Source organism: Rhamphochromis longiceps, linkage group LG9, assembly GCF_057381845.1.
Source record: "Rhamphochromis longiceps isolate RC_006_pf linkage group LG9, R_longiceps_female_GT1.1, whole genome shotgun sequence".
In the NCBI taxonomy this organism is placed as follows: Eukaryota; Metazoa; Chordata; class Actinopteri; order Cichliformes; family Cichlidae; genus Rhamphochromis; species Rhamphochromis longiceps.
The window spans coordinates 26,891,083-26,916,680 of NC_140565.1; the positions used below are offsets into that span (position 1 = coordinate 26,891,083).

Consider the following 25,598-nt stretch of genomic DNA (forward strand, 5'->3'; position numbering starts at 1 on the left):
TCCGCCACTTGGCTGCGCCTAGAAATCCTGTCCATAAAAATTATGAACAGAACCGGAGACAAAGGGCAGCCCTGGCGGAGCCCATCACCCACCAGGAATGGGAACGAGTCCGACTTATTGCCAGCAATGCGAACCAAGCTCTTACAGCGGTTGTATAGGGATCGAATGGCCCGTAGCAATGGGCCAGACACCCCATACTCCCGCAACACCTCCCACAGGACACCCCGAGGGACACGGTCGAATGCCTTCTCCAAGTCCACAAAACACATGTAGACTGGTTGGGCAAACTCCCATGCACCCTCAAGTATCCTCGAGAGGATAAAGAGGTGGTCCAGTGTTCCGCGACCAGGACAAAAACCGCATTGTTCCTCCTGTATCCGAGGTTCAACTAGTGGACGAACTCTCCTTTCCAGCACCCTGGCATAGACTTTCCCAGGGAGGCTGAGGAGTGTGATCCCCCTGTAGTTGGAACACACCCTCCGGTCCCCCTTCTTAAAGATGGGGACCACCACCCCGGTCTGCCAGTCCACAGGTACTGCCCCTGATCTCCACGCAACATTGCAGAGGCGTGTCAACCAGGACAGCCCTACAACGTCCAGAGCCTTCAGGAACTCGGGGCGGACCTCATCAACACCAGGGGCTCTGCCACCAAGGAGTTGTTTAACTGCCTCAGTGACCTCGCTCCCGGAAATTGGCGGGTCATTCCCCTCATCCCCAGACTCTGCTTCCTCCTCGGAAGACGTGTCAATGGGATTAAGGAGGTCCTCGAAGTATTCCTTCCACCGCCTGACAATTTTCTCAGTCGACGTCAGCAGCGCTCCGCCAGCACTATACACAGTGCAGGTAGAGCACCGCTTTCCCCTCCTGAGACGCCTGACGGTTTGCCAGAATCTCTTCGAGGCAGTCCGAAAGTCTTTTTCCATGGCCTCTCCGAACTCCTCCCACACCCGAGTTTTTGCTTCAGCCACTGCCCGAGCTGCATTCCGCTTGGCCTGTCGATACCTGTCGGCTGCCTCCGGAGTCCCACAGGCTAACCAAGCCCGATAGGACTCCTTCTTCAGCCTGGTGGCTCCCTTCACCTCTGGTGTCCACCATTTGGTTCGGGGATTACCACCACAGCAGGCGCCAACCACCTTGCGGCCGCAGCTCAATGCAGCAGCTTCGGCAATGGAGACGCTGAACATGGTCCATTCGGACTCAATGTCCCCAGTCTCCCTCGGAATGCTGTTGAAGCTCTGCCGGAGGTGTGCGTTGAAGATCTCGCGGACTGGGGCCTCTGCTAGACGTTCCCAGCACACCCTCACTACGCGTTTAGGTGCACCAGGTCTGTCCAGCGTCCTCCCCCGCCACCTGATCCAACTCACCACCAGGTGGTGATCAGTTGACAGCTCAGCCCCTCTCTTTACCCGAGTGTCCAGAACATATGGTCGCAGGTCTGGTGATGCGATTACAAAATCGATCATCGACCTATGGCCTAGAGCGTCCTGGTGCCACGTGCACTTATGGACACTCTTATGTTCGAACAGGGTGTTCGTTATGGCCAAACTGTGATTAGCACAGAAGTCCAATAACAAAGCACCGCTCGGGTTCAGATCAGGGAGGCCGTTCCTCCCAATCACGCCCCTCCGGGTCTCGCTGTCGTTACCCACGTGAGCATTGAAGTCTCCCAGCAGGACAACAGAGGGACAATTAAGACAACTTGCCTAATAGAAATCCCCCTAATTCTGCCAAAATAACTATGACACCATCAATGAAATCACCAACAACACTTCTGAATTTCTTCTGTAGTATCAGGCACCTAACCTTCACAGTAGATGTTTTTAAGCCCTGAAAGTTGTATGGTGTGGTGGTCTGAGAAGTTAACCTCTTCAAATCTTTGTCATGGTCCTCTAACCATTCCTGAAGAATATTTGAAGTGCGGCAGTACGCCTCTTCCATCAGGAAAATGCACGCAGTCTGCGTCAATGCTTAAGGAGTTAATATTAGTCAGTAAAATCTACATAAACGTTGGGAACCAAGCTTAGCCAGATGAATTGTGACAACCGTAGTTTCCGCCATTGCGTCTTTGTTTTGATATATATTGTGCATGCATAAAAACACATAACAACAAATTATATCTGATTTCATATAAACACTGATTTATTTATCATTTGCTGTAGAGTGCACATGTAGTTCATTTTTGTATCTTTAACATTTTAAAATGTCATTATCTTATTTTACAAGCTTATTTCTGATGTGTATCAGCGCAACACCAATGCTGTGTCTGGTTCCACTTGGTAAATGGACTGGTTCTTATATAGGGGTTTTCTACTCTACAAACCTTATCCAATCCTATCCATATTCACCCATTCATACAAGCACTGTTTTCTACGGTGTTGTTTTTTCTTCTTCTATCTAACATGCAGACTGGAGCAGCTCGGGGTCGAGCCACAAACCTTTCAGTTAGTGTATGACCTGCTCTACCTCCTAAGCTATAATCACTTTATAGCAAAGATACCCCACAAGACCTTTTGGGTATGCTCTAAACCTCAGCTGTCTACACGTCAGAATTTGGCTTTAAATTTTAACTGGCAGGAGCTATGCTAGCAAAGCTATTCACCTCATCTATTTTAGTGTTGTGGCTGATTGGTGATTCATGACTGAGATCTGTTTCAGGGTGTAGATGATGAAAGTTTCAGCTGATCATTGGCTATTAAGGCTTTAATTAGTGCCCAATGATTTGTTAATGCATTTCGCCCCTGGTGCCACTTTGTTAAAGTGTCATGGTCTGGAGAACACTGTTATCTGCAGCCTGTTTTTAAATGAACAACCCTCTTCACATCTTATTCAACTTGTTTTTGTAATTTAACGTTAATAATAAGGCATTTTGACTGATGACAAACCTGTATGTAAAAGAGTTGTTGATTAGATATTTGGTACGATTCTGTGGTTTCCATCATATCATACAGTAGAGTTGCACCAACCACTAATGATCAGAATCAGAATACTTGAATAATCCTTAAGGAAAATATGTGGGTTACAGTTGCTCCAACACAGTAAGAGTAACAGACTAAACTAATTAAATAATACGATATATTATAAAGGTTACAGATCTCTATGTAGTTTAGATTGATGACTAATGTAAAATTAGTTATGGCTTCATACATTAGCAACCTAGTCCTAGATGGCAGTTAGCATACTCTGTGCTCACATGAGCTGGAACTCATACAAACACCTTGTCCCATACTGCTCAGTTTTGAGACCAGGCAAAAGTGTGGTTTCCATAGTAACACCTTGGTTGAACCATGTCTTGCTGTAACTAAACAATACACAAAACAGCAGGTGGCAGAAGATGCCGTCAATGTTGACATATCACTTTTTGGGGAGAATAAAAGACAGAGTTCATGGTTTATGTAATTTAACAAAAAGACAAAAAACTAATGACAGAAAGCAATAAAAAAAAACTGCACCTGTGACAAACTGAAAGTGGGAGAAGCAGCAGGTACCAAAGGAAAGGCAAAATTTACTGATCCATAAGCGTTAAAAAAAACTGTGGATATTTCTGAATGTCATAGCAGAAGAAAAGACAGGCAGAACTAGCAGCTTTATCACAGGACTGTAACCGGCTTACAGTCTTATTATTTCCATCTGTGTGTTTAAACTGTCCACCTGTTCACCATATAGTGCCCTATATCATGCCCACACCATTTTATAGTGGTGCTCAAAATCTCATCTGTAAACTTCCACTGTAGTGCACTACAAAATCATCACACGTACCACGCAGGTTCTATTATGCTTTTGTGTGCAGATGCAGTTCTTATCATTTTTATTTAAATGCTGTGGGGAGATAAGTTTCAATTGCACTGTGCAATCATTCAGACATAGCAATCCTGAGTTATCCCTGGCCCCAAGTATGATGCAGATGTTCTGCTATTGTTTTGGTGACAGATATCTGGAGCAAATGTATCATCAGCTGTCTGCACTTGTTCCCTAGTTAGTCCAAACGCCATATGAGTGAAAAACTGGACAATTCAAACAGAGCCAGGCAATTCTTAATTTTTGGTTGGCTGACTTTGAGTGGATAGAAACCCAGTATGTACAACATTAGCTACCCTTCAGTTCCCCCTTTCTCATGTTAAATCTCTTCCTCATGTATGACCTTTGCTTGTTTCTGGACTTTTGTAAGTCCCTGGCTGGAAATAGTCGCTTCACTGACTTCTTCACTGTGAGAGCGCTGCCCGTTTTGGATGAAAGATTCCCATTGTGTCCCAGTTTCCTGCATCTGAGTCCTCGAACACAAGAGTTCTTCAGCACACACACACACACACACACACACACACACACACACACACACACACACACACACACTTATTTGAAACAATACAACATGAAATGAAAAAAAAAATCAAAGAAATATCAAAAATAAACAGGAGGGAATATTACTACACATTAATAAAACCATCCTTAGAACATGGTATCTAATATTGTATCACAACAACCAAATCTTTTTTAGCCTAATATTGAGAAATGAACTTACTATGCTAAATAAGAAATTAACTATCCCTCCCTCCATTTTCTTCCACTAAACAGATTCAGGGTACTCGGGGACAGAAGGTCACCCCACCTGTCATAAAGTAAGACAGGTGCATATCCTTGTAGTTAGTGGGGTAAGCTAAACTAAGTCAAACTAAAGTCCATCATGTAGATAAATCAAATTTATTTAGGGAATTATCTATTTGTTATCTATTTATTTGGCCACGTAAACTGTCATTGGTAAACATGACAAGTGATAATGCCAAGGCCATCTTCGAGCCTTGATGGTTTCATTTAATGCCAGGATTCCAAACAAATCAAATTACCGCAACTGACACACAGTATGAAACATTGTGGAGGCTCAGCAGGCCTACAGCAGTCTTTGTCCATCTGGTAATCCATGCCCTACATGCCCCCCTGGAAACACTTTGCTAGACCCTCATGAACTGGAAAAATAAAAATAATCTTAATTCTAACCAATATAGAAATTATCTATTAGATTACATTAGTCTTGACACAGCCTCTGCCACCACATTAGATCAATTGCTCTGGGCCCCTTTTATCAGCTCCATCACCTAGTGGGGGTGGGGGGTCATAGTTTGGTCCCGCCTTCACTGTTGTGATTGGTGAGGGGGTAGGGACAGGCTTAGGGCGTCGGGGGGTTCCCCGGAGGCATCTTCCTTGGGGGGCTCAACCCGGGGTAGCGGTCACGTCCGGTTGAGGGCTCTGTTGGCTCTCAGGTGACTGTTTCCTCGCGGCTGCGTGCAGCGGGGCTAGGGGAGGGTCTGTGCTGACGGACGTGGGTTACTGACCTGGCAACCTGGCTGCCCCTGGGTGGGTCCGGGATGGGCGTGAGGTTTTGGGGGCGCTCCGTCTCTGGGCTGGGGCCCGGGCCGGGCCTCGGGGGCTCGGGTCCTGGTTGGTGTGTTGCCGGGGTTGTGGGCGGGTGGGTGCATGGGGGCCCGGCCCTGGAGCAGGGTGCCGCCGGTGCATCGAGCCGCCTGGGGGGCTCTTCAACTGGTGGGGGGGATGGTCACATCTTGCAGGAGCTTTCTTCTCTCAGGAACTCTCTGCAGGAGGGGGAGATACAGGAGAGGTGGAGGAAGATCTCAGCCTGGGCGTTTACCGTCTTATGTAGTCTGGAAGATGTGTGGTTGGTGGGGTGGGTGCAGTTTTCTCTGTGGTGGGGTTGGGTGGACTGTCCAGGGCTCTGTGGAGCCGGGGGGCATTACTGCACTGGGCCCCGGTCTGATGGGCCTGGGCCCCCCTTCCCTGGCGGGTCGCGGAGGGTGGGAGTGCCTACTGGGGTCAGCGGGGGAGCTGGCCCCAGGGAGGGGTTACCTGCCCCTCCCTTCCTTCCCTCCCCATCTCCAGCTGCCTCCCTCTTCCCGCTCCTCCACAACCACCCACACATGCAGGGCCTTGGAATGGGGGTATGTCACCAGGGTGCAGAGGAGGCTACCCCCCCCCCCCCCCCCCTGTCCCCTTCTGGCTGCCTCTGCCTCAATTTTATCCCACAACTTAGACATTCACATTATTCACACTCTCATTACACATACATATAGGATCTTGGGGGTGGGCACAATCACGGAGTCCAAATCACCATCAGGGTGTATACCTCACCCCTGACGTCGTTGCCCACCTCTCAATTTTAAATACACTTAGTCATTGAGGGTTAGCAGGAGGGACTATGCGCTTACCTGCTGCTCCTTGGCAGGTAGCTCCATGCCCTCCTGGGTTTTAATTGCACCTTAGAACACATATGCATCAACACTACAATGAGCGGGTGGAGGGAGGTTTGGAGTCTTCTCCCACCCCCATTCTCTGCGGCCTGCTGGAGCGGGAGGGCTAGTAGGAGGAGTTGGCCGTCCGACTGCGGTCTGGGGTGTGGGGCCTCCCTGCTGCTGCGGAGTCGGGGTGGTCTGCCTCTCCCCACCGCAGGGAAAAGGGTAACACCACCTGGGTCTGGGTGCAATTCCCCCCTCCAGGGGCAAGGGTACCTAGACCCGGTTTGTAGAGTACGCTTGGGGAGTGTGATTGTGTGTACAGCGTCTCTTTATGTCTGTCTCCACGTTGGTTGAGTGTGGAGTGAGTGCATATGAGAGCATGAGGGTGGGAATGGATGTTTGTGTCTGTGTGTGCCTGTATGTCTGTGTCTATATGTCAGGTTGGGTATCAGACGCCACCTCTCTGGGGACACCTCAGGCCCTCCAAGGTTTGGAGGCCTATCTCCACCCACCACCACTTCCCCTGCCGGTGGCGGACTCCCTCAGGTGTCGGTGTGTTGGTGGTTCTTTGTGTCTGGGGGTGGGCGTCCGGGTGCACACCGGCTCACTCCTTGGCGGCCGCCTGTCGGGGCCTGGGGCCTGGGGCTCGCTCGGGCCCCTTTGGAGGTGGGGTGCCCCCGGCCTCTCGGCCTAGGGCTCGGTCACTCAGGCGCAGCTGGGGGCCGGCGGAGCTCACGGGCGCGTCACTGCAACTCCCCCTGACTTCTGCTCCGCGGCTGCTGGGCGAGCCCTCATCTGGGACTCTCCTCAGCTCTTACTGGGACAGTGGCGCGGCTGCCCCTCTGTTGGTCTTCCATGGTCTCTTGTGTTCTGGGGGCCTCTGGATGTCTGGAGTTTTGATCTCCTCCATACCCGCTTCACACCCTGGAGGACGGGGCTGTGGCCCCCCCCACACTCCCTAGCAGATCATTACATGGAGAAACCTTTGGAATGCAAGCATGCTGATCCACACAGGTATGCACACATGGGTATTCACAGACGCGGACTAAAGCTTTCTTGGCTGCTGCCTCAAAGCACACTGTGCGCTGTCTATCTTGCGTGCTGCACAATATCGTTTATTACTTAGTAAATACTGATATCTATGACTAGCTAGTTTATTGTGATGGTGCTTTGTTTTCTCTATTATTATGTTGCTCTTTGTTGTTTGCTGTCTCCTCTGTTTGTTTTTGTTTGTTTGTTTTTTTTTTTTTTTTTTTCTCCATACAGGTGACCCAGGAGTTTTTTTTTTTCTCTCTCTTCCCCCCCCTTCTCACCGTCTCTTCTCCCCTTTGGTTTTCTTTCTTTCTCTCCCCCTCTCTCTCTCATTCATTCCCCCTGTCCTATTTATTAAAAAAAAAAAAAAAAAAAAAAAATGACAAAGGATGAACTGAAGCTCTGCCATCACGTAATGTCGCATACTGCTGTTTCTGATGTCATTTAAAAAAAAAAAAAAAAAAAAAGCATAGTAAGTAAAAGCTCCAGGGTCAAAACAAGCAGCTAAAACTTGGGGATGTGTTGCACTGGTGTTTCCCTGTGCATGAATAGACTAGTTGTTTGTCCCAAAAAAACAAAATAAAAAAATATATTCATGTTATCAAAATAGCAATAAAAAATAATAATGTACACGCATACACAAATACTGCTGCTCTGGCATGTTCTCCAGGTGTATAAGAGGCGGTTTACTATTCCCGGTTCCCAGTGGACACCAGGTGAGTGCAATGCTCTCTTTGCCTGTACCTCTGTTATTAATAACTGCTGCTCTGGTCCTGCCTTGGGGCAAACTGACCTCGCTGCTTTCTCCTGCACTGCTGGTTGTTTCGTGTGAGAAATTACATGCAATTCTCTGTTATATAATAAGGATTGGAAATGTCGCACTGAAACACAGCAGACGCACAAGAATACGCCGATTTGTTAGTGATGGAGGAGTCATGAAACCGTTAGTTTCAGTGGCAACTGAAGTAATAACATTTGCTTAGGTTTTGCATTTGAAAAGTGAGTCTGCACAAAGAGGAAAATAGTCTGCAGTCGGCTTCTCTTTTTTTCCCCTTCTGCTCCCAACTCCCCAGGCAACCTTTAGCTTCCCAGTCAAAGAGGACATATGGTGTATAAAATGGCTTTTGGGGGGAAAAAAGAAAGAAGAAAATGTTGGAAACGGTGGTGTTGACTGGGTATGTGCCGCACAAAGACTGGGTCGTAATTGAGAGCAGCAGCGAGGAGCATGTGGCAGAGCCATCATGGTGGCCATCAAGGCCCTCGGGCATAAAGACAGGATTATCACAGAGAGCAAGAGATAGAGGTGCCCAAGGAAACAGAGTGCTTTCTCCTTTCATCCTCCATTCTTTGTGGGTCTAAAGGCCAGGCCAGCAAAGAGAGGAGCATCCCACCAGCAGGAGTCTTTCTGACTGACTCTTTCTGAGCTAATGTTAGCTGCACAAACATTAAGAAGCTGACTGTAGATATATCTGCATAATAGCTTATATTCACAAAAGGATATTCATCAAAAGATGCTTGCTTTGAAGGCCTGCTTGTGTCCTCTTTGTTACAAGTCAGTCTTAGATGTATTCATCAGTGAACACTGAATTTCATACGCTTTGAGCTATAGGTCTCAAAGCAGAAAATAGACTCTGAAACTGATTAGCCTGTTTAGTCACAGGACAGGATGCTGCAATATATAACAACTTTAGCTAGTTTAGGGCCTTACACAGACCTAAAACAAACCTACTTTAAAAAAATGTTTAGTTATGTTAAAACAATGGGAAATTGATAGACTACCAAATGTGAAATGTTACTTATACTTAACAGCTGTCTGGTGTAAGTGTTCATTGCATATAAGCACTGCGATACCTAAAATCACAGGTGTCGAACTCCAGGCCTCGAGGGCCGGTGTCCTGCAGGTTTTAGATGTAACCTTGATACAACACAGCTGATTTAAATGACTAAATTACCTCCTCAACATGTCTTGAAGTTCTCAAGAGTCCTGGTAATGAACTAATCATTTGATTCAGGTGTGCTGACCCAGGGTGAGATCCAAAAACTGCAGGACACCCGCCCTCGAGGCCTGGAGTTCGACACCCCTGCTTAAGTCTTCAGTTTACAGTTACAGCTAATTTCTCAGTTTCCAACATCCTCTTATTTTTTCACTCCTATTCTTTCAAATACTAAAATTTCTTTGTTTGAACATTTTTAACTGCTAGCTAACATTTTTTAACTAAGTGTGTAAAGAACAGTGTTGGGACTAACGCGTTATTAAGTAACGCGTTACAGTAACTACGTTATTATTGTGGTAACGAGCACGGTAACTAGTTATTATGCCAAAATCAGGAACGCGTTAGTCGTTACTGGGATTTAGATAGGGTCGTTACTCGTTACTTCGTGTGGTGGCTATCGCGGAGCTTCCACAGATTCAGTAACATTAGCAAGTGGTGGAGGCCAGCAGGTGGATGAAGGAAAAGGGACGCAGAAGGAAAAGAGACCCGAGGCGGCCACCGGTCCAAGTGTGAACTGAACTTCAGGTAAGAAGTTATGACCTGCAGTCTCTCTGGGTCAGATATGAACCAAGTTTAGGTGGAGTTTATTTTCGTTATTCTGACTTTTTCCGTACTGCGTGCTAGCTAGCATGACGGAGTTTCTATACAGCTGGGTGGTGCTATGAAGTTAATGATGTTGAACTTTATTTTGTTCATAAGTTATTAGAGTTGCCAACCGTCCCGCCTGGTATTCAGAGAAAATATTACGTGTTTCTTATTGAGGTGAAAAGGAACAGTTTGTCCCGTAAATCAGCTACAATGAAAAAGACACAAAGCTGGAGTTTTCCTGTGTCTTTGCTGCACAGCTGCCTCTTCTTCTTTCATTCTCTCCCTCCCTCTCCCGTTTCTACTTCAATCATGAAACTGATCAATGATCAGCTGATCGGCTCTCTTGTTTGTTTATCGCTCACTTTGCGCCAGAAAGAGGAAACCAGCGGATGTCACGCTAAACAACAGCAGCACTTTTAAGCTTGATCAGCTGTTGTTAGAATTTATTTAATATTAATTTCTAGTATCAGCTGATGTTTGCTGGAGCCACAGCTGTAAAGCTGCTGGTCATGATATGGTTTGGTTATCTGGTGAGAGGGAAACATGAAGATGAAACCAGGAGATGTCCTTACTGGATCATCAGAGCTGAACAGGTGATGGAGAAACAGGTTTACCTTTTAGGTGACATGAATGAGTTGAAGGGAAGTTATGAACTGTTTCTGAGAGACAAATAACCCCAGGATCCTTTTTTAGGTAGCTGACAGCTGGTAACTGTGCAGGGGCGGGTCTAGCAAAGTGTTTCCAGGGGGGCATGTAGGGCATTAACAGGGAATGGGGGGCACAAAGAAATACTTTTCTTTCTTATTCTTATTTAAAATGTCTAGCTTTTAAAAAATAATTATCTGAATCTTACAACAAACAATTGATAGATTGATGCATATATACCATCAAAACAGTGTACATCACTGTCACAACAGTGTTTATTTTCATTCAAAGGCTTTATGATTTTTCCTATAATGGTGGGCCAGTCTCTAGTCAAAATGCCCGGGCCAATTTTCTGTCCCAGTCCAGCCCTGTATGCAGCTCATCTGCAGTCTGGTGTTGCCTACATCTTCCTATTCAGAAGGCAGAATTTCTGAGTTCTGAGTACAATCGAAAGCACCACGACTGCAGTTTTTGTGTTGGATGTAAAAGGCGCACATGACTCTGTGACGTAGGCTAGAATCATGGCAGCAGTCAATGACGGTCCAGGCGTGGAATTTCTCTCGTGGAAATATGAACATTATCTTTTCCTTTCTATTGGTAGGTGGCACAGTGCACTTGTGGCAAGTAAGCAAGCTAGAAGACTGGCAAAGTTATGAAAGAAACACATTAACAAGAGAATTCTGAGTAAAACCAAAGTTACTTTCCCTAGTAACTAGTTACTTTGAAAGTAACGAGTAACTTGAAGTAACTGAGTTACTTTTGAGAGAAGTAACTAGTAATGTAACTAAGTTACTTTTTTAAAGTAACTTACCCAACACTGGTAAAGAATAAAAAAAACATATTTAATATATTTAAGTCTCTTCTTTTCATTGTGCAGGGTTAAAATTTCAAATGTTTACTACAAGCTCCTCCACAATCAGAAGCTGAGCAATTACATTTGGCACATGGGTATGATGTCATCACGTTGCCTATCAACCACTTACTAAAATGCTAAAATGACCCATTAAGCTGTGTACACACTAGAAACGATTTCCTTATCACACGCTGCTTTGAAGTTGATGGTGCCATTCCAGGCTGTGGTTGCCTATGTGATCCTCTCACATTTGTTCTACCAAGTAATATGTCAATGAACATTATTGTTCTCTCGCACTGGCATTTGCTTCAGTTACTCACCTTAAAGTTGTGAAAAGTTTATCTTAGGTACTGCCCACTTCTCATCATCAGCAGTTATTTGCCCGTAGTGAGTTGAAGTTGCAGAACGTTATTCACTTTCTATTCACGTTCTAGAAGATCTCATTTACGCTCTTCGCTGCCTAATGCCTCTGTAGAGAGGCTTATCCATGATTTGATAGCTTAGCACAGCTAACTGTTGCCAAAAAATTCAAGGTCAAACTCAAGACACAAGAATTGGGGTTCCAATATCTACCCTTCTCATGGTAAATACAAGCCAATTGGAAGGTACCATAAATTCATAAAGCACCTTGTTTCAGATGTGTAGACACTATCCCTTCACTATTTAGATCACTAGCTAAGAAGCTAAGAGCTTCTTAGCTAAGAAGCTAGTGATCAATAGTTTAAAAGTTTACTGATTGTTTTAAAACTGCTTTATAGACAGTTATCTGGACAGTTATTGTACAGTTGCAAGGTTTATTGATAAAGCACTGGTAATGGTTAATAAATACTGTACATCACATCTATACGCATTGTCGGATGCTTGTTATGACATTATGAACAATGCTGGGCATCCTCTGCACATGGCCATTAACAACCAGAAGAGTCTGTTCAGTGACAGGTCGCTTCTCCCCAAGACAAGAACTAACAGACTTAAAAACTCCTTTGTCCCACACACCATCAAACTGTTTAACTCCTCTCTGGAGGGGAGAGGGAGGGGAAACAGGAGGACAAAGGAGGGGGGAACAACTAAACTGTAGTGCCTCTTCACCTCACTGTACAATACCTTGTGCAATACTTTTTGTAAATAGTCAATGGTGCAATAGACCTCAATACTTGAAATGTGCAATTCACTTGTATTTTTATTTTTATTACTATTTATTATATTTATCCCCTTCGTATATTTTATTTATATTTGTCTCTGTATTTATATATGTGTGTGTATGTGTGTGTGTGTGTGTATATATATATATATAATATTCTGTAACTCTGAACTTCTGTCGGTGCTGTGCTTTTTGGAAATCGAATTTCCCAGAGGAACCCACCCGAGGGATTAATAAAGTTCTATCTTATCTTATCTTATGAAGCTGAAACTGGTTCTTGTAAATTAAGTGATATTTAACCTCCCAGTTCCCTAGCAAAAAAAATAAAAAAAATCAGTGTTTGATTATTCTGTGGAGGTTAAAGTCCAATGACTTAATCAGTGGGCATGCTGTACACTGCCTTCTGCATGCTCTATCCACGTGGCACCCTCACCTAATGTAGGTAAATATTTTGAGTATTTTTACAAAACACATCTTGAGCAGACCTGTGCTACATGTAACAAAGTGCAACTTTGAACGATGGAAGTATTCACATACTGTCTGGAACTGAAGCAAAACATTCCCTTAAACCAAAGTTAATGCAAAAGAGATGAAAACACAAAAGCTTAAAAGTCATCCTTTAGCAGTGTAGCCAAAGGAGTTGCAAGCCTGCATGAACTTGCATGCACATATCTCCTACTCCGGGTCTCGACAAGAACACGGTGCTGTCCTTTTAGGAGGGCACAATTTGTGCATTATGCCGTGGAACCATCACAATGCAGGAACCCGTGCAGCTTTCTCAAGGAAAAATGTCCCTTACGTGATGGAAATGCATTAAGCTAACAGGACACGTAGAAAATGTGAGTCGAGCCGCCGGGCACGATGCTGCTTGTCTACCATTATTTCAGTGCAACCTGGGTTATTTTATTGAGTCCTGTCTCTGGTCATCAAAAAAGACACAGCGCCTGCGGGGAAGTGGCTGTGACAGAAAGTGAATAAAGACTGCTTCTTCTTCAGAGTGCTGGCACTTTCTCTTATAGTCGGTACGCTCGTGTCATTAAAGGAAAAGTTCACCCCAAAATCCAATTTCTGTGTATTTTTTTCTCCCTCTGGCTTGTAGCGCTGTTTATCCATCTAGATTGTTTTGGTGTGAGTTCCCAGTTTTGGAAATATATTTGCTGTAGAGATGTCTACCTTCTCTTGAATATAATGGAAGTAAATGACTCTTGCCTTGTGGTGCTCAAAGCAACAACAACAAAATACAGCTGCAGCGTCTCTTTCCATAAATCACGACCGGATACTTTATAAATATATTGCAGGCTGAATATAGGAACTATTTTTTCTAGTGTCCACATTCACCTTTTTTTAACTAACCAAGTCATAATTTTTGGAAAGAGACATTGCTGCTGAGTTTTTCTAAATGTATTGTTGGTTAATCGACTACCACCAATGCCATGTAATTCTCCTATATCTCCATAACTGTGCAAATCACACCAAAGCAATCTAGATTCATAACCAATGCAGGAATAGTTTGATGAATTTTGCAGTGGACTGCCCCTTTAAAACCCTTCTTCCAATGAACAAACCAAAGTAAGACGGAGGTATGTTAGCGATTATGAATAAATGATGATAAATGATCATAAAGCATTTGAGCTACAGAACAGATTTACTGAATGAACTACTCAGTTCTGGGTACCTTTCTTTTCTATGTAAAAATATGTACCAAATTGTACAAACATGAACATTTTCCTGACAGACAAGATGAAACTGGAGCGATTCTTCCATGGCAATATTGGAGAGATACACCAAAGGACCAGCTGCAGCACTTCTGTGTATTACATATCACCTATCCTAAAGCTGAATTTCCTTCTATTTGTCGTCTTCGCTGAGGGTTATGTTGTCATTGTAATTGTCATGTTTATTATAAGTTATCTTCTGTAATATCTTCCTGTATTTTTGTCAATTTATGGAATCTAACAACAGTCCAAATCTTTATAAATTCTCCAAACGCAGCACAGCACTCAGTCCTTACTCTGTTAGACCAGGTCATTAAAGATAACCTTACATAGTTATTAGCAAAAAACAAATCCTACCAAACAGCACTCTTTAATACCTGAGTAGCTCGATTTTCCTTAATGTTGACATTTACTGGCTGAAGGCTTTGACAGGCCACCTTACTGAGCAGCGGAGTCCCACTGACGTCAGCAGTAAGAGAAGCAGCGCCTCGGGGATATTTAACCCCTGCTTCCTCCAGGTCGCACTCAATGGAAAATCTACAAGGTCGGACTCGTTTTTGCTCATCAGGTTTAAAAGCTTCCTTCTGTGTGTACAGTTTAGTTTTCTCCTTGCTGGTATGCTTAGCTGAAAATCTAATTTACCTCTTGGATGCACTTTTTTTTTTACTCCTACCACCTTTCATCTCAGTTTAGCATCAAACATTATTGCATTTAGCCTCGGGAATTGTGGGATTTTCTTCCTATTTGTTTCTGGATGGAGTCCATGGAAGCAGATGCTGCTGGCTCCTCCTGGAGCTCCAGGCCTCCCACTCTGTTACATGCTGGGTATCACAAAGCACTCGGGCTGTCCAGACAGAGCTGCATTAATAGTAAAATGAGAGGCAAAGCAAAAACGTAGAGGATCCTGCACATAGTTAGAACTTATTTGGCCTTTTTGAGAGATAAGCTGAAAATGCATACTTTTCACCATTTAGTTTTGCTTTTAAGCTTCATTTAATCTTGCTTATTCCTGCTGCTGCCGGTGAAACTGCCTGAGCTCCAGCCTCAAAGCAATTAAGGTCTGTGTTGTGAAAGGTGAGCTTGAAGTAATGCGCCTGCCTCACTTTCCTTCCCTTACTTTCTTTTGTTTGTTCTAACACTTTTTTCTTTATTTGTGCCTCTGCTGTCATGAGTTTCTATCTGAAGTTAGAGTGATCTGCCAATTAGGACTACAAAGTGTCATCCTGAAGAATGTCTGAACCTCCACCAATGGCATTCACACGCTCACACACACAGATACACACTGCACACTTGGAAACAGCCAATCCTCTCTGTGCGGGCTAAGCTGTCTCCCCTGTGCCTTGAGCGCAGCTGAAGAGACAGACTGGAAAGGAAAGAGACGAAGTGCGAGAGGTGCGATTTCTTGCATCTTCGCAGAAACAACAGGTCGATCTATCGCAAACGAACGTCCGCACACGTCTGCTTCGACAAGTCACATAAGTTGTTTAGCACCTGCACGTTCAACAAGCAAAAGGGGCGACGTGGGGGGGGGGGGGGGTAGTCTCGGTTTGTGTTAATTTCCATATGCCAGAGCCACGAAAAAGTCCAAACGAGTCACCTTGCTGCTTGCAACATCATCACCCTAAAGAGGAAGTGACTGAGGCTGGAAATAAAGACAGCCCGTGCAGGGTTGTTGTTCTACATCTTTCATTATTAATTCATTGTTGTATTGATTGTGTATTCATCTGGAGGGGAAGCGGAGGAGAACTGATGTCTGAGGCAGCTATATTAGCCAGCACTTCCCTTCCTCTCCTGTTTCTTATCTGGCAGGCTGCTGAGGCGCTGGGAGGATGCAGGGTGAGCCGCCTGCTACTCTGATACAAGCGTCAGAGGAAAGATACAAACCTGGAAAAAGGGCACGACAATGTGGAAAAAAAGAAGAGCTTGACCAGAGATGGGCAGTAACGCGTTCATCTCGCGTTACTTGTAACCCGATTGCTTTTTTGAGTAACGAGTAAAGTAAGGGATTACTATTGCAAAGAGGGTAATTAGATTACTGTTACTTTCCCGTAAGCACGCTGCGTTACTGCGTTACTAAAACCGTGATTTTCTTGCGAGAGTGTCTCATGATAATGACGTAAGCGAGTGTGACATCGTGGCAACAGCTGTGTGCAGATCAACAATGGATAATATATGGAGTGCGGGAGAGAGTATGAGCGTGCAGCGTTTAAAGCGTGGAAGTACTGACCTTACTTTGAGTTTGATTCTGTAAAAAGTGACAAAAACATTGGCGTCCGTTGTTCACTGCGTGGGAAGAAAACCCCTAAACTTCCGAGCAAGCACCGAGTAATGTGAAATTCACAGAGAAACTCGCAGATTCTTCAACTGACCAGGGTAAACCTCCGCCTACCCCACTCCTGCTGTACAGGTGAAAATAGAGCAAAAGGACCGCTAGTCTTTGATTTTATTTATTTTCTTCTGTGTTTTACTTGCATTTATTTGAAAGACTGAGTGTAAACACAAAAAAATATTTTATTTTTTGTGCTGGAATGTGCAGAAAATAGGTTTAAATGTTAAACTAATTTCTTCCAGTCAGTGAATGTTGCATATAATTAAATTTTTGCTTGATGCATAAAGTTAAAAGATTAAAACTAATAAAACAAGTTTTAAAAAAAGACTTTTCCATTTGATTACATTTTGTATGATGGATTATGCAGAAAAAGTAGAATTGGGCTGAAAGATCTATTTATCACCTATTCATGTTGTAAATCGTGTTTTTAAAAAGTAACTAAGTAACTAAGTAATTAATTACTTTTGAAAATAAGTAATCAGTAAAGTAACGGGATTACTTTTTGGGGAAGTAATCAGTAATTAGTTGCTGATTACTTTTTTCAAGTAACTTGACCAACACTGAGCTTGACTGTGCAAAATATGTATTTCAAAGCCAAGTGGTACACATGAACCAAGCTGACTGTCAAGTTTTTCAAGACCATGCCAGTGATTAATGAGAACAGCATGTCCTTTCTTAACAATTTTAATTTCTTTCTAACATTTGGGTCAACAGGAGAGAGAGAAGGAAACCAGACAGAAAGGGTAGTGAGAGGTTCAAAAGTTCTACTGCAATATTTCTCCTAGGACTATTCATCTCATCTCCATGTGTCCTGTTATATTTCAGGTTGAATCAGCACACATTTGATGCAATCTTTGAGATCCTCTCATGGCAAAAAGATGAGATTTGGTGAGTATTGACTTCATTAGTAATGGGGTAGTTCAACACTTTTACACAGTGTATACAAAGCCACTGCAAGAAGCCAATGAACCGGACTAATCATAAAGGTTGAAACCACTAGCCTGGGTCTGCAAAATTCATCTGAACCTCACTGAATGCAGCTGAAAGTACACAATTGATTAAAACTGCTTATGTGGCTTGATTTAATATGGCTTGGTATCAATCAGAAAAGCAACATGCATTTTTGAGAGAAGACTATTCTCATGTCTGTGAAGGTTCTCAGTCATCCAGGTCATCGTAGTCAAAGGAGCTTGCAAAGAAAAGCGTCTGGACTTCTTTAAGTTACTTGAAGACGTTTCACCTCTCATCCGAGAAGCTTCTCGGATGAGAGGTGAATATTCTCACATATTTATGTTCAGAGCAGGAGAGGAGAGATGAAAGAACAACAGATCTTATGCAAATGTTAAGGACTAATACTATTCCTCCCACTTCATCCTGCTTGGTAGCTCAGATCGCAACCTGATTTACCTAACCCTCTACTGTGTCCCTCTAGTCAAGAAGCAGCCTCTGACCCCACGGATGGTGAGTATATGGTCATAGGATGCTTTTGTGGCCCTGCCAGGCCGCTCTGAGGGGAATGGTTGGCCAGTCCTCTGTGAGTCGTAGTGAGAGGACATTGATGGGAGCGTAAAATTGATCAGTCTACATAAATTTCTGCACCGACTCCATAATTCCAAAGGAACAACAACAAATCATGTGTAACAAAGGACATCAAAGCACTCCTTAAAAAGAAAACGAGGACCTTCAGAGCTGGCAGTATGGAGGAGAGAGAAGCTTAAAGTATCCTAAAGAAATCCATCAAGAAGGCATGGACAACTACAGGAGAAAACTGGAGTGGAAAATCCAGCAGACCAACATGAGGGCAGTCTGGAGTGGCATGAAGTCCATCATTGGTTTAAGACCAACAAACAGCGCTGCAGTTGAAAACTGTGGAATTAACCAATAGACTAAATCCGTTCTTTAATAGCACAAACCTATGTGCTTTAACTTTGGAATATTTAAAGCTCCTTAGTTTTTCTTATTTTTACTCTTTTTTTTTAGGGAGACTTTACTTTTTAATTGAATATTTATATTTAACTTATATTAATGTCTGAAACAAGTCTGATACCTCAGTGGAAAATAAGGACACAAAAACTAAAAAGCAGCCTAAGGAGGCCACTTTTGGACTGCAACTGACTGTAGCAATGGGGTTTTGTAAAAAATAAATAAATAACAATAATAATTAAAATAATAAAAAGAAATACGATATACTGTTCACTTTCAGTCTCTTTAGCATTAAGTGGTTCTTCGCTGTTTTGCTAGCTGCACTGAAATGGGAAAATCCAGCTACTGGCCATAATTTTAGGGTTTTTAGAGCATTTTCTAAATGAGGACTGTGTGGGGGAGAGCCTGTTTGAGTCTGGTGCACCAGACAGACAAGCTGAAGTCCGACACTCTGATTTTTAATCATCAGTTAGGGTGTAGTTAACAAATGGCGTGTAAATTAGCCTTTATACATGTAGTGTTTCATGTCTACTTTAAGAGTATGAGGAGATATTTAGAAGATTTTAATGCTCCAAGAACCAAGAAAAGCACTAAAATGTAAAAATTCTGATTGGTAAAACACTTAACTGTAAATTATGGTATAGATTGTACTCTCCTGTTTCTTTACTGTTCTTTACAGACAGCTTTTCAGGGATTTCACACAATACAAATACCTATACATCGCCTGCAGTGGGTTATGGAGAAGGCTTCAGCTGAACTGGTTTAATAAAAATGTCTGTAACTCAGATCCTTTGGGGACAAAAAATCTCCAAACAAAAAGTCTGGTTTCACTAATAAACTAGAGTTGGTGTGTCAGACAGGTTTGACTTCAGGTTGCTTTAGTGGGAGTCTGAGCTTTGCTGTGAAGCTGCTCTGAGAGGATTTAGTGTGGGATAACACCAGGTAGCTGATAGCCTATTACAGTATAATCACTGAAGGTTTTTGCTCATTTGCAATCCGTGCCAGCCTGTGAGCAACTAGAGTGTATCAATGAAAGATTCATTGAAGGCAGTACAAACACAACTAGTGATCTGGATTAAATATTCATTGAGGAGATGTTAGTCGGGATCCTATGGAGCTTTAACACTTGACTCTTTCAGTGCATGTCACTATTGCTGGAATAAAACATGGCTCATTATAGCATCGAGCTGCAGCCGAGGAGGTTTTATGGTTTGGAGAAATTCAACCAAATATCCTCATCTGCTGCTGCTGCTGAGCTTGTTTTTCTTACGGAACTCATTGCAGATTTAACAGCCTCCTCTCTTGAAGAAGGTAAAAGAAAGGGCACAAGGCATTTCCTGAGTGCATCCCCTGTGAGTTTGAAAAATGAATTAGGGCCTGCAGCCAGAGGTTTCCACCGCTGTTACATCCAGTAACACCCTGGGTTATTTTTAGCATCCCGCCGTCTTGTCAGACTGGAGGAGAGAAGAAACCCCCCCCCCCCCCCCCCCCACCCTCATGTAACAAGAGGAGGCTAGTGGGAAGCTGTAAGGCAGGTATGATCACCTTATAAAGCTTTATCCAGGTTTGGAGATGTAGTGGAGGGTAAGCTCACCTGAGCACACCTTTAGGTTGACAAAAAAAGTCATTGTTACATAAATATATTGTTCTGCTGAAAAAGTGAAGGCGCTGCACATTTGTGTTAGGCTTTGGAAATGTGGTTATATATATATATATATATATATATATATATATATATATATATATATATATATATATATATATGAATTATAGATAGATAGATAGATAGATAGATAGATAGATAGATAGATAGATAGATAGATAGATAGATAGATAGATAGATATGAATCACTTTTAGACTTTGTGTTGCATATATATTGTGTTCCTCCACATCATAGCGCAGGTTTGGACCCTCTGTGCTTACCTGAATTCAGGAGCCAGGTTGGATTTCAGGCCATAGAAGGCAGCAGATAAGGTCAAAAGCCAACGGGGAACAAAATTCCCATTCTCACACTCCAAGTAGGGCGCAGACCATCTGACGTGCGTCTTGTCCGGAATAAAACTCTCTCCTCTTTTCACTGAATTGTCCACCGATCTGAAATCTTGGCTCAGCGCTCTTTTATGGAAATTGGGGTTCTTCCTGTCTTTTATTTCGTGGTACCACTCTGTCTCTGCCGTGCGGTTGTGCAGATGTCGGTGGGCCATGCTGGAGAGGTCTTGGAGTACTATTTCACCGCCGGCCCTGGTGGCTTGAAGAAGCACCGAGGGCCCCGGGAAGGATGAATCCCCGCTAAAAGTAACAACCGCCCGGTGAATCTTGGCGTCTCCCTCCAGTATACTCCTGACTAACGCTTGGTACCACTCAATGTCTCGCCGGAGGTTGTGCTCCCTGGACCTGTTGGCTTGCAGGATCATGTTGAGGAAGTTTGTGGCGTGCAGCACCGTATCCAGCACGCTGCTCATGGAGTAATGCGGGGTAGCGTGTGACCTTCCCCGCAGAGAGGTGAGCTCGTACTTTCGCGAGCAGTTGGCATGCTTTAAGGTGGTCGAGTCCCCGGTGTGTAAAAAAGCCGTGACGACCCTGGGTAGAAGCTCGTCTGTCTTCTGCGGCAGCTCCGCCGTCTCCCCGGCAGCGTGATGAGGCGCACGGAGATGCGCCAGCTGCCAGCGGTGCGTCTGAGCGCCGTGAATCGCCTCCCGTGCCCCGTTATCCTCCCCGTGCCCTGACCATTCCGCGTATTTATGGTTTGATCCGATCACAAATCCAACTTGCAGCAGCAGCGACAGCCGGAAAACAGCCATCTCCCTCAAGAGAGCGACCACAGATGTTTGGGGGATTGCTGCTCGGAATTAACAGTGTCGTCGGGCGAGTGTGCTGTAGAAAAAACACAGAGAACCTATCAAATTGCCCCGCTAAACCATCGCTTCACCACTTGTAGGATATTCTTCTGAGCTCCACGCCTCTGTTCTTGAAATCACAAAAAGAGGGAAACCCGCCAGGAACCCCTTCCCTCGTCAAATGCCTTCTCCTTCCTCACAGATGCCTCATACAGCTTGTTGATGTTGAGTATCCGCTTGCAGCTGTTTCCCCCCACCTCTCTCTCTCCCTCTCTTTCACACACTGTAGACAAGACTGTGTTGGCTTTGCTGTGCCGCGGACGTTCTCCTTCTGCGTGTAGGCTACACAGACTGAATCAAAACGAGGAGGAGGGAGGGGTAAGGGGCGGTTATTATTATATTTATATGCTTTTTTTAGGAGGCACCGAGTCGAGGAGCTTCTCACTTGGATGGCAAACGCACTCCGCCCTCTTCCGACCACAGCAAGCATTAAGCAGGCCTATAAAAGCCACGAAGAAGCAACATCAGGATCCGTGCGCTTTCAAAGCCCGTCGTCTTCGTCGTCTCATAGGGGCTCCAGGAGCGCCATTGATCCGCGTGTGGCCGCTTCTTCTGTCAATCTCGGAGCGGTGTTTGGTGGAGCGGTGAAGGAGCTGTCCGGCGCTGAAACCGATGAAGCACTGAAGGAGCTGTCCGACGCTGAAACAGACAAAGTCACCCTCAGCCGATTTATCACAATCAAGCACTTAATTTTAGATCAATTTTCGGAGACTAAGATTTTTTTTCTATCATCAGTGAGGGGAAAGCTTTATTAAATACGATTTGATTCATGATTGTAAACTTTTGGAGCAAGGTGCAGACTGGATTCATCTTTTCTTTCTAAATTTCTGCTATCTTCAAATCTGAAAGCTGAAATGCTTCTGACTAAGAATTTATCTGCGTTTCTCTGATTTTCACCTGCTTCCACAACAATTCACCTGACCTTCACATTTAAAAATATGCTGGTGTATTGTTGGATAGATGAATAAGTGCACCACCAAATCTGAAGTCATTTGGATGAGAGGTTCTCATGTTTTGGCTAAAGGTTTTTCTACAATAGAAATTAAAGCCAAGCCTCCAATCTCAGTTTAACCACAACAACAACGTGCTGCTCACTTAAACCTTGTGATGATGCCTGTGTTGGCTTAAGACTTTCTTTTTTGAGTTGTTTTCATCTAATATATGATTGTGTGTTTTCTGATTGGTTTCATTGTTGTTTATATGCCTGCAGTAATCTTTCCAAGGAGCCCTCTGTGTATAAATAGTCCTGTCTTCCCTTCAGTATGGGGCACAACATGCATCCGTCATGCTCAGCTGTTAGGTTTCCAACTGTGTGATCTTCAGTTTTTGGATTTACTTTGTTTCTGAACTTTGTTTATGGTCTAAAAAAAATCCATGCCCTCTTTATCACGCCTTTTGGTCCAAAACTGCACTGTTGTGCAGGGAAGTAAGAGCAGGTAGAAAAGTTCTGACTTTTCCAACATTTTGTCACTCTTTTGTTCTAAGATTCCAACTGGTTCCTCTAAAATACAGCTGGTATGTTTGGGTTTAATTTACATAAAAAGCCAGTCTGTGTCACTCATTGTTAATATTTAGACAGGCACGCACAGACACACACAAACACACACACACAGTGAATCTATCCTTACCGCACTTTTAAAGCAATAATTTTGTGTTTACCTACATTTGATGAGTTTAGGAGATACGACTGAATTGTAGGTACAAAAACTGACCACAAGATAACTGTGTTTAACTTTTGGGGGGCAATAAAATGTCCCCAAGCTCTAAAAACTCTATATTTGGACAATTTCCTTTGTGTGTTCCTCAGTCTGTTCCTCTCAGTCTTTTCCTGACCTAAAATGTAAAACAAACAAAAAAAAATGTAAAAACAGAAAGAAATTAGAAAAAATACACATTTTGGTTATGTAAGTTGAATGAAAAGCATTTAATATTTTCTGCAGTATTTCTGTCTTTATTTCTGTGACACAGTGGTGCAGAAGGTAACAGCAAAAAGATTCTGGAGTTGAACTTTCATGAGATCTTCAGTCTCCCTGCGAACCTAACATGCATGTCCAAAGCCTTGCATGGTATGCATACTCAAGACATCACTGAATGCACACATTAATAAGGCATGTAGACACACCTATCATTCACATTGGCATGCAGTAAAATCAAATGTGAGATCAGAAAACCTTTGAAGCTTTGGTTAAAATTAAAGAAGTGCTATGCAAATACCCGTTCACATTTGAATAAATAACAAATATATGTAATATATAAATTAATGTGTCCCCCTGCCTCTAATTTTACCCACTTTTTAAGAGCTTTGATTAACATTATGGTACAAAATTTTCACCAGAGGTTCAAGTGCAAATAAGCATCATACAGTAGTAGTGCTTTAGCATGTAACAGCCCAGTTACATCTCAAAATATATAATTAGGTGCTGTATTTTATGAGAGAATAAGTTATCTTTTTTTGCAACATATTGTTTTTTTTCTATAAATTCTAATAAAAACTAGTGTTAGACATGTAAAAGTGCACTAACAGATGTGGGATTTTACTACACAGGAAAAAGAGGAACATGATGAGTTTTTTTATGTTATCTCCAATCCCTCTTCTTATCAGTTGATGCTCTCACATACACCCACACTCTCTCCAGCTCTGCCTTCATCCTGGGTGTAGGGCCATCTCATGTCATGCTGTGCAGTCCAGAGGCATCTCGCCTAGGAAGCAGGGCGAGGGAAGACAGGCATGACGGAGGGTGACAGAGCTGTGCAGCAGCCATGAAAGATGCAGAAAGTTAAAACCAGAAGACTTTTCTTTTTTGGGGAGGGGGGGTTAAGTTCTACTTAGAGTAAAGCTGAATCCAAGGCTCCTTACTTCTCTTCCTTTGTTAAACTCTCCATATCTGCAAGTAAAGAGCCGACAACAAGACACCGGCAGCTACCGTTGCAGCACCGCTGTACACAAAACACTTGCTCCTAAGCAATCTGATTAGCATTCACTCTTTACCCTAGAGTGGAAAAAGCAGTAAGAACCTCTTTATTCAGTTTATCTGTCCCAATTCAGTGTGTTGTTTTATTCTTTGGAAAGTCTTCAAATAAGAATACTCACAATTTACATTCTAATATTTAAAGTTTATATGCACACTAAATGTTAACCTATCTGCAGCAACAAGCATGAAGCATATCTATAATTAAGTTATTTCCTTTCTGTTTGGTCTCCAGCGGTTTATAGTTCTGTGCAAAATGCTACAAATGAATGCAACTGAAACAATAGAAAAATTCTAAACATCAGTCATGATCACAAGGATGGTGGTGGTAGCTTTGGTGGACATAACGCTTCCTTTTGAGGTGTGAGCCATCTGTATGGGTTCTTGCTTTTAATGCGCTGCCAGTTGGAGGCCATTATGATGAATATGCCACCAACACCACTTCCTGAAACTGAGAAATTGTAGTGCAGCTTAATTATGGACAGTTTGGAATAATGTGACATTTGAATGGCATGTAAATGAAGTAAAGGGTGGGGGGGGGCAATTGTGGCAGCTTTGCAATTTTTTTTGAGTCCCGATTGCTTCTGAAATCTATTTAATGGTAATTCAGGGCACTATTCAAAGCCACATACTGGCAGCGGTGGCTCAGGAGTTAGAGTCATCCACTAATCAGCTCCTCCAGTCTGCATGGTGAAGTTTCCTGAAGCAAGAAACTAAACCCCAGATTGTCCGTGATGTATCTATCGATGTGTGAGTGTGATAAATAAAGGCCTGTATGAATGAGTGGGTGAAAGGGGCTTGTAGTATAAAGCCCTTTGAGTGGTTAATAAGAGGGAAAAAGCACAATATAAATGCCACTCTTTATTGTCTAACCAGGCAGCGATAAAAAGAGTAGAAAAATAGACATTCACGTTAGTAATTCATAAACATTCATTTAACTTTTGCAGCGATTTATCCAGATAAAAGTCATCTTATCTCTCTGATTATCTTAATGCAAATAATGGCATTAAGATAACTATCAGGATTTCCTTAACTGGTAGGTTTTAGACAACATCACACGCTCGCCTGCCTTAATTCGTCATGGCATATATTCAAGGTGCTGGAAACATTCCTTGGAGACTTTGGTCCATACTGACATGATATCATAATACAGTTTGATTTGCTGGCTGCATTTGATCCATCGTGCAACTCTTCTATTCCTTTACATCCCAAATAAGTGTCTTTGTGGGTTACTTTTGCCTTCCTCAATTTTAAACAAACCATAAACAATGC

The 25,598-nt window shown here is 43.3% G+C and overlaps 1 protein-coding gene across 2 annotated transcripts in view; it reads right to left on the bottom strand.

The window, feature by feature from the left end:
- Positions 1-21,608, bottom strand: part of gpr158a (G protein-coupled receptor 158a) — a 96,854-nt gene extending 75,246 nt beyond the window's left edge. For both annotated transcript variants that reach the window (XM_085419087.1, XM_085419088.1), the window contains exon 1: positions 20,384-21,608. In XM_085419087.1, coding sequence (XP_085275213.1) covers positions 20,384-21,261 — 878 coding nt within the window. In that variant the 5' untranslated portion in view covers positions 21,262-21,608. The remainder of the gene's footprint in view (positions 1-20,383) is intronic.
- Positions 21,609-25,598: the final 3,990 nt, after the last annotated feature.